Source organism: Lissotriton helveticus, chromosome 5_1, assembly GCF_964261635.1.
Source record: "Lissotriton helveticus chromosome 5_1, aLisHel1.1, whole genome shotgun sequence".
Classification (NCBI taxonomy): domain Eukaryota; kingdom Metazoa; phylum Chordata; class Amphibia; order Caudata; family Salamandridae; genus Lissotriton; species Lissotriton helveticus.
The window spans coordinates 2,063,805,021-2,063,820,113 of record NC_136065.1 but is presented as its reverse complement, the minus strand read 5'-3'; the positions used below and the strand labels follow the sequence as shown (position 1 = coordinate 2,063,820,113).

Genomic DNA, 15,093 nt, shown 5'->3' with positions numbered 1-15,093 from the left:
TACCAGGGGACTTCGACAAAGTCGGTGAGTAGTCCCGGGTCCCAGAAGAATCCGTGTTGGACCGTGATCTGCACCTCCTGTGGCGTCGTCTTGATCTCGTAGACGACCTATGACGACTCCGCACTCTCCCCCTCTGACCGGAGCGAGAGAGCGATCTCCTTCGCTTCGGGTCCTCCACAGGCCTCACAGGAGTAGGTAACCTTGGCCTAACTGGGGGCCTCGGCTGAGGGGTACCCTTAGGCGGAGTCGGGTATCGTGGCAGTGACGCTGTCTTCGGAGGAACCGGAGGCGGTCCGCCAGGTGGAAGCCGAGGAAGAGGCTGAGGAAGAAGCTGAGGAAGAGGTTGAGGATGAGGCTGAGGTGGAAGCGGAGGAGGGGTGGGAGTCCACGGAGGAGGTTCCTTGGGAAAGGGAGGAGGAGGAGGTGGAGTCAACCTTGGCTTAGGAGGTGTATATACCTCAGAGTACACCGAGCCCGGTGACTTCCCTTCTGTCTAGGCTGAGGCGATGGAGAGTCCCCTATCGGCACATGTCGCCGGCTACAATGACTCCTGGTGTCAGAACTCCTTCTGCGCCTCTTTGGCATCGAAGAACGTCGCTCCGACGGCGACCGTCGGTCCCTCGACGTCGAGCGCCTCCTTCTCGGCGGCGAGCGCCTCCTTTTCAATGGCGAGCGCCTCCTTCTCGACGGCGAGCGCCTCCTCCTCGACGGCGAACGCCTCCTCCTCGACTGCGAACGCCTTCGCCTCGACGGCGACCGCCTTCGCCTCGACGACGAGCGTCTCCTCAACGCCGAACGCCTGCGAGACTTTGACGTCATCCTCAACGTCAAGGATCCCCTCGACATCGACCTCCTCTTCTTCGCCGACAGCGAATGGCTGTGTCGCCTCAACGGCGAGCACCGATGCCGGGCTACCTCTTGACGTTGATTACTCGACGACGACGAAATAGTCTCCGGTGATCTCGATGGCAGTCTATTCAGTGCCCTCGACGCCGAGCGTCGACGCCGCTTCGACCGAGAGCCCTTGGGACACGGGGAACAGACTGCAGTCATCCCTCTCGACGCCGTTGTCGGTGCTATAGACGCCGACAGAGAATAGGGACGTTTGCTGGTCTTCCTGCCCCTGGGGAGCCCACCAGAGGCCAAAGCATGGGCAGAGGAAGTCTGCCCAGACCCACCTTGTGCCTTCAGTCTTCCAGGCCTTGGAGCCTGATCTTCATCCTATCTCTCAGGGTCCTGCTGGAGAAGCCCTGGCAAATGTCACACTCTTCTGGGACATGAGATGAGGGAAGGCAGATGATGCACACCCCGTGTGGGTCAGACTTGGCTTCTTCCTCGAACACTCTGGACATTTGTCAAACAAAGCAGGCATTTTGACAAATAAAAGGGTGCTCAGAAACACACACAAGGAAGAGAGCACCAAGTACTTCAATGAAGAACACTCAAAAACTTGAAAAAGTGACAAAATCACTAAATAAACCCTTAAAAAGGGAGAGCTCAATGCTCCAGGGTCCTGCTAGCAGGAGCCGGAAAAAAGAACTGAAAGTAAAAGGGACCTGCAGTGCATTCTGGGATACTGTGAGTTCTGGAAAGTTCTCTTAAAGGCACAGTATCCTGTTCTGAGCCACATAATGGCAGCCTATGGGGCTTGTCTGTCCACTTCTTCCTCTCTATCATTCCAGAGGATTTTGCTGGTAAAGGCAAGGTTTCTTCTGTGGAGAAATCTAGACAGGCTGTGCTGTTTGTGGGTTTTTGGTGAAATTTCTGGACAGTGTAGCCTGTGGATATAGGCTGCATTATCTGTCTTTAAATTCTCTCTTAAGTGTCTGTGCAGTTCTGCATGTTTTGACACCTTAAGAGATTATTTTTGATTGCTCCGGGGTCCACGCACATGGGCGGGACTATTCACTAGATTATGACTATACACAGAGATCCCCTACTACAGAAGCTGGCTCACACTGCCACTCATACCCCCCTTCGTTTGTTAGGGTGTTCTGAGCACATGAGGGCCCCCTCATCCTGCCACCAATGAAGAAAGTTAACCCCCGTCCAGAGCTTCCACTGGCAAGTTATTATGTGGGTGGTGTGAGAAGTTGGCCTGATATATAATGTTCACTAGTCTAGTGAACACTTTGTATCAGTCCAAACAACCCTTATTGATGTCTGGTTGTAAGTCAACCTGATAGACCAGCTATCCTAGTAGCATGGACACGTGCAGTCTTTAGGCTAAACTCTAGAGGGCGTGTTAAGCCAGCTGTTTTACCATCACATTTACCCCTTGAACACCAAGTGAAAGGACACCACACAAGTTGTTATGAAAATAAACAGATATTTATTTATAACAAGTCTACCCTGAACTCTTTATGAGTCAGGGAGCTAAGCACACAACAAAACTCTTACGAAAATACTTTAAGTCGCACAATTTACACAAATGCCCGAGGGGCACGAAAAACCATATACTATACAAGTGGAATGCGAAATACTAGCAGGTAAGTAACTATTCTCATAGGCTTTAGGATCGCTAGGACTGGACTACTGAACCTTTATATTACAAGCAGGAGGCCTAGGGACGTCGTGTGCAGAGTGGGAACTCTCACGCGTAAGGCGGGAAAAAGTCTATGGAGGCTAGTAAAAGCAAAGTTAGTGTTCTCGGGCGAACCCGACTAGGTAGAGCTGAAACGACAAAGGATCCTGACGCTTAGATAGTTAGACTATGCTGAAGCACCGAAATGCTCAGTTTACCTAGCCCAGGGGCTGCGGCTGCATAGGGCTGAAAAGACGTCGGAGATCCTCGTGGCAGTCTATGGAGCCTGAAGAAAGAAGTTGCTGGCAGGCGACCAGTGAAGAAGTTCGTGGTGATCCAAGCCTGGATCGATGAAGGAGACCTGTAAGCAGAGGGGACCAAGTTCTGAATCACTAGCCAGTGATTAGGTGGGCACCAGGTTGGCACCGGACGAAGTCACCTCGACCAGGTGAGTGGGCGAAGCTGGGCTCTGCAGTCTCTCGGACCAGGAGGCGTTGTCGGCGACCAGGATGGAGGGGCGAGCTGTCCCACGGTGGTGTCTGCTGTCGACGTCGCTGGACCCAGGATTGGGGCAACAAGTCTTGGCAAATGCAAGCCCACGCGGTGGACTAAAATGGCGTCTGGAGTGGACCAGGAGGGTCCGGGGTGCCCCTCTGTTGGAGGGGAGCAAGGGCCAGTCTGGAGCAACCAGACCAGCGGTGTTGTCGTCGTGGTTCGTCGTCAGAGGGGCCACTAGCCAACGGGCAAGTGTCCTGGACAACGCGGTGAGCAGCAAAGAGCAGAAGGGCCCCACACAGATCTCGTGGATGCAAGGGGGCTGTACTTCGGTGCAGGAGCTGCTCAGGGTTGGGGGCTCTCAGACCCCAAAGCACTTGGGCGAGGGTCACTCGGGAGTCGTGCTGGACAAGCGTCGTGCAGTCTTTAAAGATGGCCGGTCCCTCGAGGTCTCGTCACACCCACGGATCACAGCTGGGCTGATGATGCAGGTTGAGGTCAGAGGTGCCAGGGAAGCCGGTTCTCGTCGTGCTGGGCAGTCTTGATCCGGAGGAGAGACTTACAGCAGACCGCGATGCTTGGGTGGTGCCTGCTGCTGCAGGGTGACTACTCCTTAGTCACAAGGGAGAAAATCTTAGGAAGAGTCTTGAGTTCCTCTCGTAGAAAGTCGGTTCAGGATTCAAAGATTGATCTAGTTTGGAAGGGGGCCAGTTCCTACCTTTATCCTGGGAAAGGGGGCTGGCACACGACTAAGTCCTGCCCTATGGGTGGGACCAGGAGGGGGGTGGTTACACCCCTCTCCTTTGGCGGGCTTTTCCCCAGAGCAGGGGCTGGAGTGCCCCTGGAACTGGTTCAAGCCGGCCTATGCACAGTGAGCACCGGGGTGCCACTTGCAGTCACCTTCCTCTAAAGCCCTGCCTACCTAGGATACACAAAATCCTGTCTGGGACGGTGCTGGCACCGCCCCTGACAGGAAACCCTTTGTCCTTGCCTCCTGCTCTGGGAGGACTCCCAGCAGCAGGAGGGCAGACTTGTGTCTCGGTGGCAGCATCCATTTTGTGAAGCTAAGGCTATGTCTGACTTTAACCAGGGTTACAGGTTACATACATGTCGTGTCCCTCTAGAAGGGTGGAATGCTAACCCCGTCGCCAGAATTGGCGAGGGGTTAGTATTCCAATTCGTATGACACCTTACTCGACATGTTTTGATAAAGCGATACCAGAGCTGGCATATAACCGCGAGGATTATAATGCACTTAAGAGTATATGGTATGCGATATCATGGAAACGGCTAAGGGATGGATCCCGAAAGCCGCAGACAGGCTCAGCTCATGCCAGAGCACTATCTCACACGATTCCAAGCACTCTGCCTTCAGGATTGTCAAGGCCTGCCATAGGAGTGACTGATAGGAGATCTGTGTGTCCATTTAGGTTTAGATATAGGGATACTATATCTAACGCAAAGGGTGAGTACACCACCTTGCCCCCAGCTGTCAAGCAGCCAGTTGTGTCTGTTTGGTTAGTCAGTCCAGGGGTGGCATAATACATGCTGCAGCCCTTGGTAGACTTCTGGGTACACCTCAGCCCTGGGTACATGGACTTGGAGAGGGCCCAGTGCCAATTCAGTACCTGGGTACAATTTGGAATAGAGAGAACAGCTAGGCTGTGGGTCTGATTAGCAGGCCCACAGCCAGGGAAAGTCGTAAACCAGTGAAGCAAAAAGCAAAAATCTGGGTGATCATAGGATTGCAGACCCTACTCTCCTACAGTTAGTATTCCAATTCGTATGACACCTTACTCGACATGTTTTGATAAAGCGATACCAGAGTTGGCATATAACCGCGAGGATTATAATGCACTTAAGAGTATATGGTATGCGTTATCATGGAACAGCTATTAGGACTTGGTTCCGCAAGCTGCAAACGGGCTCAGCTCATGCCAGAGCACCATTTCACATTATTCCAAGCACTCTGCCTTCAGGATTGATAAGGCCTGCCATAGGAGTGACTGACAGGAATATATGTGTCCATTTTAGGGTTAGATATAGGAATACTATATCTAAAGCAAAGGGTGTGTACACCACCTTGCCCCAGCTGTCAAGCAGCCAGTTGTGTCTGTTTTAGTTAGTCAGCCCAGGGGTGGCATAATACATGCTGCAGCCCCTGGGAGACTTCTGGGTGCACCTCTGCCCTGGGTACAGGGACTTGGAGAGGGCCCAGTGCCAATTCAGTACCTGGGTACAATTTGGAAGAGAGAACAGCTAGGCTGTGGGTCTGATTAGCAGGCCCACAGCCAGGGAAAGTCGTAAACCAGTAAAGCAAAAAGCAAAAATCTGGGTGATCATAGGATTGCAGACCCTACTCTCCTACAGGTGGGAGCAGGTGAATCACGCACTACTTCTAGACTTGTAATCATAAGCGCTCTTTCATCGGGCGAGTTGTCGGATGTGGACAAAAAGGGCTGCGGCCTCCCTCCAAAACCATGGAAAATGCAGTGTAGCTCAGCTGCAGGACTTCACCATATCAAAAACTCTCAGGGGCACATGAACAATCCTGCTTTTGCCCAGCGCAGCGAGTGGCACATTATCTGATATTTTCTGCCCCATGCACTCGTTTGCAATGCATTGATCTGTGTTTATTTTTGTTAACTGCATGGAGATCTCTGCTTTAACACATCACAGAGAGAATAGCATTTTTCAAGACTTGGTGGTTTATTTAGTACGTTTTTAATTTGATCTCTTTACATGTATTTTGCCACATTTCCATTAAAAACTGATTTTGACATAAATTAACAACATGGCAGCCAAATAGTGTTTCGGTATCCATCCCATGATTGCAGATAAGTCGGATAGGTCCCACTCACACCTTTGGTTAAATACAGTTATCCATAACTGTTAACGTGCCCTTACTTAGGCATCCTGCTGTGTCACAACTGGACGCTCCTGAGATCACTTCGTGGAAGAGTGGATGTGAGTTTGTGGCTACTGTGAGAAGTTGGCCTGATATATGATGCTCACTAGTTCTAGTAATCACCTTGTATCAGTCCAAACAACCCTTATGGTGATTGATTGTAAGTCCACCTTATAGACCAGCTATCCTAATGGTAGCATGGACAAAGCAGTCTTAGGCTAAACTCTTTTGGCATGTGAAGCCAGCTGTTTTACCACAATATAACCCCTTGAATACCAGATGAAAGGACACCACACAGGTTGTTATGAAAATAAACACTATATTTATTAATAACAACACCTCTGAACTCTTTATGAGGTCAGAGGGCTAAGCACATGACAATCTCTTGGAAAAATACGACAAGTTGCACAAAATTACAATGGTGCCCTAGAGGCACGACAAACCATATACTAAGTAAGTGGAATGTGAAAGTCGATAGAAGGAATGGAGCTGTCCAGAGGCTGGAGGTTCGCTAGGACTACGCTATCTTCACCTTCGGTATGTAATAGGAGGCCCACGGGACGCATGTGCAGAGTGTGAACTCACACGCGAGATGCGTAACAACGTCTATGGACAGTACAGTTCAAGTTAAAAGGTGAGTACGGACAATCCTGACTAGTTAGGACAAAAACGACTGTGGAACTGGACACTAGGACAGTTAAACTACCCTTGAGCACCGAAATGCTCTCGTTACCTCACCCACGGGCTGCGGGTGCATAGGTGTCAAAGTGTGTCGGGTTCTCGCGTTGAAGTCAATGGAGCCTGGAAGAAAAGATGCTGCAGGCGACCAGGAGGAAGATGTCCGGTGCGATCCAAGGGTGGATCGGTGAAGAAGAGGACCTAAATGCAGAAGGGACAGTTTTCAAAGTCACTAGCCAGTGACCGGTGTGGAACCAGGAAGGAACCAGGAGGTGTCTTCGACGACCAGGATGGAGGCACGAGCTGTCCCACGCAGGCTCTCGCTGTCGGCGGTGTCGGGTCCGGAATTGGAGTCAACAGGCCTTGGCAAAGGCAACCCACGCGGTGAGTGGAAAAGGCGTCTGGTGCGGACTAGGAGAGTCCGGGGTGCCCCTCTTTTGGAAGGGAGCAAGGGCCAGTCTGGAGCAACCAAACCAGCAGTGAAGATTTCAAGGTTCGTCGTCTAGGATGCCACTAGCCAGCCGGCAAGTGACCAGACAACGCGTCGAGCAGCAAACAAGCAGAAGGGCCCCACACAGATCTTGTGGCAGCTGGAGGGCTGATCTTCGGTGCAGGAGCTGCTCGGGGCTGGGGCTTCTCAATCCTCAAAGCACTTGGTCGAGTTTACCTCGGGAGTCGTGCTGGAAGCGAAGTGCAGGTTCTTTCAAGATGGCCGGTCCCACGTGTCTCGTCGCACCCACGGGTCTCTGCTTTGCTGCAGATGTGAGTTGAGGTCGGAGAGGTCTGGGAATCCGGGTCTCTTCGGGCTCTGAAGTCTGGATCATCAAGGGAAGACGACAAAGTGAAACCGCTGGACGCTCGATGGTGCCCACAAGGGAGATTTCTTCAGTCTTCTGTGGAGCAGAACGTCGAAGTCCAGAGTTTCGTCTTGTAGTCTTGTAGAGTAGTTCAGGATTAATCTAATTTGGAATGGGACCTGCTCCTACCTTTATTCTCCTAAAGGGGGCTGCACTACTGACTAGGTCCCTCCCCTGGGTGGGACCAGGAAGGGGGGTGGTTACACCCCCTATCCTTTGTCTGGTTTCGCACCAGAGCTGGGGCAGGGATGCCCCAGCAACTGGTTTGAACCGGTGTATGCACAGGGCACCTTGTGTGCCCCAGGCATGTCTCATTCCTTTCAGGCCTCCCTACCTCAATACACAAAATCCTGTCTGGGGTGGTGCTAGCACCTCCCAAGGCAGGAAACCCTTTGCCCAGGCCTCCCTCGCTGGAAGGACTCCCAGCAGCAGGAGGTCAGACTTGTGTCTGTGGTGGCAGCATCCATTTTGTGATGCCAAGGCTCGAGTTAACTTTAACCGGGGTTCACAGTTACATACATGTCGTGCCCCTCTTGAAGGGTGGAATGCTACCCCCGTCGCCAGAATTGGCGAGGGTGTACTATTCCAATTCGTATGACACCTTACTCGACATGGTTTGATAATGTTATACCAGAGTTAGCATTTAACCGCGAGGTTTATAATGCACTTAAGAGTATATGGTATAGCGTTATCATGGAACAGCTATTAGGACTTGGTTCCGCAAGCTGCAGACGGGCTCAGCTCATGCCAGAGCACCATCTCACATAATTCCAAGCACTCTGCCTTCAGGATTGATAAGGCCTGCCATAGGAGTGTCTGATAGGAATATATGTGTCCATTTTAGGGTTAGATATAGGTATACTATATCTACAGCAAAGGGTGATTACACCACCTTGCCCCAGCTGTCGTGCAGCCAGTTGTGTCAGTTTTAGATGGCCAGCCAGGGGTGGCATAATACATGCTTCAGCCCCTGGTAGGCCCTGGGTACACCTATGCCCTGGATACCTAAGGTACACTGTACAGGGACTGATAAGGTGGCCCAGTACCAATTGGTAAATGCACCTAAAGTACATGTGTGTCAATTTAGAGAGAGAACAGCTAGGCTGTGGGTCTGATTAGCAGGCCCACAGCCAGGGAAAGTCGTAAACCAGTGAAGCAAAAAGCAAACATCTGGGGTGACCATAGGATTGCAGACCTCACTCTCCTACAGCTACAAGATTTAATACTGTGGTACCTACAGTGATAGGGGTTGTGTATATTTTAAAATATTTTGATACTCCCTTGGATCTCAAGCTTGCACTCTCACTACACTTTACAAATACAAGCAGATGCTAGTCTATACTGTTCTATTAAATATTGCCCTCACCGATTAATTTCCTGGTTCACCCTCATTCAACCTTCACTCATTCTCAATAGGCTGTGAGTGGTTTGCAATGCAATAGGTCTCCCATTTGCGAGAGCTTTTTTGGCATTGTAAATGACAATGCCTTTTATGTATGTGTTTTAAAAAACTTTCAAGCCGTGCATAGTCATTGTTTACTAGAACCAAGCCTGGCAGTAACTGCGCCTCTTTTACTGCCAGCCTTGCCTCTCGTAAGCAATGGCTACATGGGTATATGTAATATCCACTCTGAGTCCTTATTCCAAAATGAGTGGGTATTAACATATTTAATGCATTAGATTAATTTGATTAAAAAAACACATTCATAAAAGCCAGTACCATTTACAATACAAAATTCAGACTAGATTTTGCAATTACAACTAAGTGAGCTATGGCCATTTTGCAATACACCATTTGATTAATGCTTCACAAAGGGGCAAAAAAAACCAATGACATTTAAAATGTCAAAAGCTCAAAATAATGTCATTGTGAAACCTATGGCACTGTAGCACAAGTTACTTACCTTCGGTAACGATATATCTGTAAGAAACTGTAGTTAGTATTAGATTCCTTACCTTAGAATACCCCCAGGCGTCAGACTGGATCCGTAAACTTTTGCGTAGCAGCACCTTTGCGCGTCGGTAAGCGTCGTCTGCGGCTCCGCGTCCGTCGTCGAGATGACGTCGGAGTATTTAGACGCTGTCCTCGCACGCCGACGTCCGTTCTTATACATAGCTTTTCCGCACCAGAAAACGCAGAGCCATGATAAAAACTAACACTGGTGCCATGAAACTAGGGCCCTGAAAGGGGATGACCTTAACCCTAGACATCGGTTCGCAGAACGGGGAGGATGGGTGGGGCGGTAAGGAATCTAATACTAACTACTGTTTCTTACAGATATATCGTTACGGAAGTAACTTGTGCATCTGAAAGAAACAGGTTAGTATTAGATTCCTTACCTTAGAATAGATACCCCAGCAATACCAACCCAGGTGGTAGGTCTGCGAACCAATGATTACACCAGAAAGTCCTGGAGAACGGAACGGCCGAAAAAGCCATCTCTCCGGACTTGGCTGACCAGGCAGTAGTGTCTTGCGAACATGTGCAGCGAGGCCCACGTAGCTGCCTGACAGATTTCCTGGAAGGGGACTCCCCGGCCCGGGGCAGTAGTAGCCGCCGTGGCCCATGTGGAATGGGCATGAAGCCCTACAGGGGGCTCCTTTCGAGCCAAAGAGTAAAAAGCCTTGATGCATAAGACGACCCAACGAGAAATGGTTCATTTGTGCACCGCCCGTCCCTTCTTAGTGCCCAGGTAACCAACGAAGAGTTGGTCATCCACCCGGTACTAACGTGTGCGATCCAGAAAGAAAGAGAGCGCACGTTTTGGGTCCAGACGGTGGAGCCTCTCTTCCTCCTTCGAGGGATGCGGAGGCGGAAAGAAGGTGGGAAAAGTGATGGACTGCCCGATGTGGAAGGCTGCGACTACCTTGGCAGGAAAGAGGGTCGCGTCCGCAACACAACTTTGTCCGGTTGGACTGAAATGAAAGGATGCTTCGAAGATGGGGCCTGGACCTCACTCACCCTCCTGGCAGAGGTGTTGGCAACCAGGAAAGCAGTCTTCAAAGTAAGAAGGTAAAGAGGACAGTTATGAAGTGGCTCAAAGGGAGCGCACATCAGAAAGGTCAGAACAAGGTTCAAGTCCCACTGACGCATCACAAAAGGAACTGGAGGAAACATATGAGTAATGCCCTTCAAAAACCTATTTACAACTGGGGACTTGAATAAAGAGGGCTGATCAGGTAGCCTTAAGAAGGCGGAAATGGCAGAGAGGTAGCCCTTCCCTGTGCCCAGAGCAGAGCCCTGCTGGGCAAGAGAAAGAAGAGAGAGGAAAACCTCTGAAAGAGGGGCAGAAAGGGGATCCACAGCCTTTGCTGTGCACCATGCCACAAATTTGTTCCACCTGCAGGCGTATACCGATTTTGTGGAGGGACGCCTGGCTGTCAGAATGACATTACAGACTTCAGGAGGCAAGTCAAATGGCCTCAACTGCCGCCGCTCAATCTCCACGCATGTAAGTGGAGACAGGACAGGTTCGGGTGGAGGGCCGTCCCCTGCTGCTGCGACAGAAGGTCCTCCTGAAGAGGCAGACGAATCGGGGGATCGACTGACATGCTGAGGAGCTCCGGATACCAGAACCGCCGTGCCCAGTCCAGAGCCACAAGGATGACTTTGGCCCGGTCGCACCTGATCTTCTTCAGCACTCTGGGCAGAAGTGGTATAGGCGGAAAGGCGTACAACAGACCGCAACTCCACTCACGACGAAAAGCGTCTCCCAGCGAGTGCCGCCTTGGAAATTCCAACGCGCAGAACTGATGACATTGCACATTCTCTTCTGTAGCAAATAGATCTAACCAAGGCTCTCCCCACTGCTGAAAGAGGCCTTGCGTCACGTCCAAGTTCAGATGCCATTCGTCATCCATCTTGCACCAACGGCTGAGTTCGTCCGCCCTGGCGTTCAGGGAACCTGCCAGGTGTTGAACCACCAGGGTCATGCCCTGATGTTCCAGCCACTGCCAGAGGCACAGAGCCTCCTGGCAAAGGGTCCACGACCTCACCCAGCCCTGTTTGTTGCAGTACCACATGGCGCTTGGACTCCCAGTCGGGGCCGCTTAGCCCGAAGGCGCTGCGGAACCAGACGGGGAAGCGAGGGACCTCATGGCCATGAGGAAATCCTCAATCTCCCCCGGCATTGCGTTCTGCCCAGGGACCGGTGGGTATGGAGCAGGCCGCGACGCCTGCGGCTCCTGCAGAGCCGCGTGGGCGGTGTCGCCCGAACCCCCGGCCGCGTCGAGCGAGCGTCGGGGGGAGTCAGAAGAGCGATGTGGCCTCTTCGACTTCTTATGCCTCTTACCTGAGGACTTGGAGCTCGAGGAATGGTGTCGTGGTTCCTCCGAGCCGTGACGACTTCGGCCCCGCGACCGGTCCCTCGACCTCCTTCCGGACCGGGACCTCAAACGGCGCGGGGGGGACTCCCGGAGCTCGAGCCGCTTGCGGGACCGCTCCCGCCTAGCCTTCGACGTCAATGCCCGGCAGTTGAGGCACGACATGTCGTCGTGGTCGGGCCCCAGGCAATAAAGACACTGGCGATGGGGGTCGGTAACAGACATCAGTCAGTTGCAGTCGACGCAGGGCTTAAACCTGGGCATCCCTACCGGCAACGTTGGAGTCGACTTCGAAAAACGATCAAAAGAGATCAAAAGGTTTAGTCAAAAAGTGACTAAAGGGTACCACTGTTCCCGGATCGGCGCTTGCTGGCGCGGAAAAAATAGGAACTGACGTCAGCGCGCGAGGGCAGCGTCTATGTACTCCGACGACGTCATCCCGGCGCCAACGACGGCGACGACTGACGCGGAGCCGCAGACAACGCCTACCGACGCGCAAGGGTACTGCTACGCAAAAGTTTCCAGTCTGACCCCTGGGGGTATTCTAAGGAAAGGAATCCAATACTATCCTGTTTCTTTAAGATAATGGTTGTTTAAAATGTCATTATTCCAGCTCATAACATACAGGAATCACTCAAAAGGTTAAAAATTCTGTTGCATAACCCACATCATGAATCTTGCAGAGATAAAAAAAAAACACCAAGCACACTTACCAGATGGATGAACCCCAGGCTGAAAATAATCAATGGGTGAACGACCCTGCATCATCCTCGGATCCATGTATGGGGGAATCATCATCCAACGCGGGTCGAAGTTCATATGAGGCATAGGTGGTGCAGGTGGCCGTCCAATTGAGCCAGGGTAGATTGTTTTTTGCTGCTGAGGAGGCAGCTGTTGCTGCTGAGAAAGAGATTGTGGCTGAGGCTGCTGCACCTGACTAGTGGATGTCAAGGTGAGAACTTGTTGCTGTGAAGAAGGTATGCTGTTCATGGCAGGTTGGCCGAGTTGCTGTTGCCACTGTTGCTGCTGTTGCTTAAGTAACTGTTCCTGCATTTCCACAAATTAAAAACAAATTACATATAAACGTGTGTAGACTATGGGCCCAGATTAACATGGTAATATAATAAAACACAATTTTAGGAACATTCTTAAATGAGATGTACGATAGGTGGTAGAGGTGCATATACAGGCCACACTACTGGTTCGCTGTCTAATGTTCCAAGTATCACATATGTATTTTCGCTATCTATCTTGATTTGGAGCATCACATATGATACACTCTAGGCCAACCACATCAGTGCATATGAGGAAGTTGGCCCATCACAGAAAGTATAGTCTTTCCAGTTTTGTTTATTTATCAAAAAATATATTTTTTATTTTTCTGCATTTTCATATTTTTTGGGAAATTTAGGTTAGACAGATATGTTCATAAAAACAAATACAAATAGGAAACAATTATATCACATTTCAATTAGAAAAAATCTAGATTGAAATCTATCAGTTTCAAAACAATTTGTAATGACCGCCAAAAAAAGAACAATAATTTTTACACCATCATCCTTCCATTCATATTTTTGATAAATAAAAAAAACTGGAAAGAATATACTTTGTGGTAAGTTGTGTCTTTTTTGGGGAAATGTCTTCTTTTAGTAATACCGTTTTATAAACTAGATAGGCCAGATAAGAGGTTGTCTGTATAGCATTTATCTTTTTCCCTCTCCTCTTAGGCCTGGAATTAACTGGGGGATACTTTACTGTACACAGACTACCAAAGTAAACCACAAAGTAATCCACTGTGTTTATATAGGAAAACCCATTGAGCTCAATGCTAGATTGTGTGTACAATTGTGTTGCCTACTGCAACCCCTGTATCTATTGTGTTTACAAAGTTTATTGCTTTTCTGCAAAGTACTCATCTGAGGCCTCGCATATTGAGAACAGTATATTTTGATAGCTGTTGGCTCTAGGAAATAAAACATTTATATCCTTGATATAAAAAATAATTGGCCTAGAGTTCAGTTCTTGAGTGTGTGAAACCTTTTGCTGACTGAGTGTGTACAACAAATGCTTTACATTGTCCTCTAGTACTGCCTTACTGCTCGATCAAGCTACCACTTTAGAGAGTAAGATCACACCTGGCTTTAACTTCTGCTATACCTCTGGGGATTGTGGACTCTATACACACTGTACCTTATTCTGGTCGAGTATATATAGAGCCACTTTCTCACAGTATGTGATAGATACTGTGCAGTATATGCTGGTCTCCCACCAGATCCTGCTCAGGAGATTGGAGGAAATTGGACCAGCCCTTCAGTGGATGACGAGCTTCCTTTGCTCCCGCTCCCAGATCCTTAACTTAGGTCCTTTTCGGTCAAAGACGATGGAATTGACCAAGGGAGTACCTCAAGGCACGTTACCATGTTCAACATATATGTTGCTTCCCAGGCTAACCTCCTTAGGACCTGCGGCCTTACTCCCATTTCATACGCTGACAACACTCAGCTTCTCATCTCATTTAATAAATCCACTTTCTCTGTTCAGTCCACTTTCTCTTCTGGAATGATAGGCATCTCCAATTGGTTGAGAAGTAATTTTCTTCAATTCAACATAGGGAAGAACGAGATTATGCTCTTCGGAGAGGCACCTTTGCTGTGGACACCAGAGTGGTGGTCTGCGGACCTTGGTGCTCCTCCTGCTCCCAAGAAACTGGTTAAGAATCTGGGCATCCGCCTAGATCAGGCATGGACCTTGAAGGAGCACGCAGCTTATACTGTTGGCTCCTGCTTACACGTGCTGGGTCTGTTACGGGGTGTTATTCCTTTTCTCCCAGAATCCACACGTAAAACCTTTATTCAGACAATGGTATTAAGCCGCTTAGACTACTGCAAAGCTCTCTTGGTCTCAGCCAACGAGTCCTCGTTCTGCAGATTGCAGGTGGATCAGAAAACCATGGCGTGCCTTGTCTTGAATGCCTCCCTGAAAACTGCATCCCTTCCTCTCCTCCAACAGCTTCATTGGCTCCCGGTGCATAAGCGGATTAAGTTCAAAACCTGCTGCACCGTTCACAGGGCCTTGTATAACAATGGCCCCTCCTATCTCGCTGAGAAATTTAATCACTATGTCTCCTCCAGGACTCTTCGCTCAGGAACCAAATCTGCTCTCTTGGTCCCCCTGGTCAGGAAATCAAGGTTGGGCAGGAAAGCGCTTTGCTACCTCGCTACCCTTTAGTGGAAGCAGCGTCCCATCCATCTGAGACAATGTTCTGACTATCTCCAATTCAGAAAGCTTCTCAAGACGTTCTGTTCTAA

At 50.0% G+C, this 15,093-nt stretch overlaps 1 protein-coding gene across 13 annotated transcripts in view; it reads right to left on the bottom strand.

The window, feature by feature from the left end:
- PRRC2A (proline rich coiled-coil 2A) overlaps positions 1 to 15,093 on the bottom strand; it is a 1,857,131-nt gene that overhangs the window by 923,760 nt on the left and 918,278 nt on the right. For all 13 annotated transcript variants that reach the window (XM_078645954.1, XM_078645958.1, XM_078645955.1 and 10 more), the window contains exon 14: positions 12,499 to 12,832. In XM_078645954.1, coding sequence (XP_078502080.1) covers positions 12,499 to 12,832 — 334 coding nt within the window. The remainder of the gene's footprint in view (positions 1 to 12,498; positions 12,833 to 15,093) is intronic.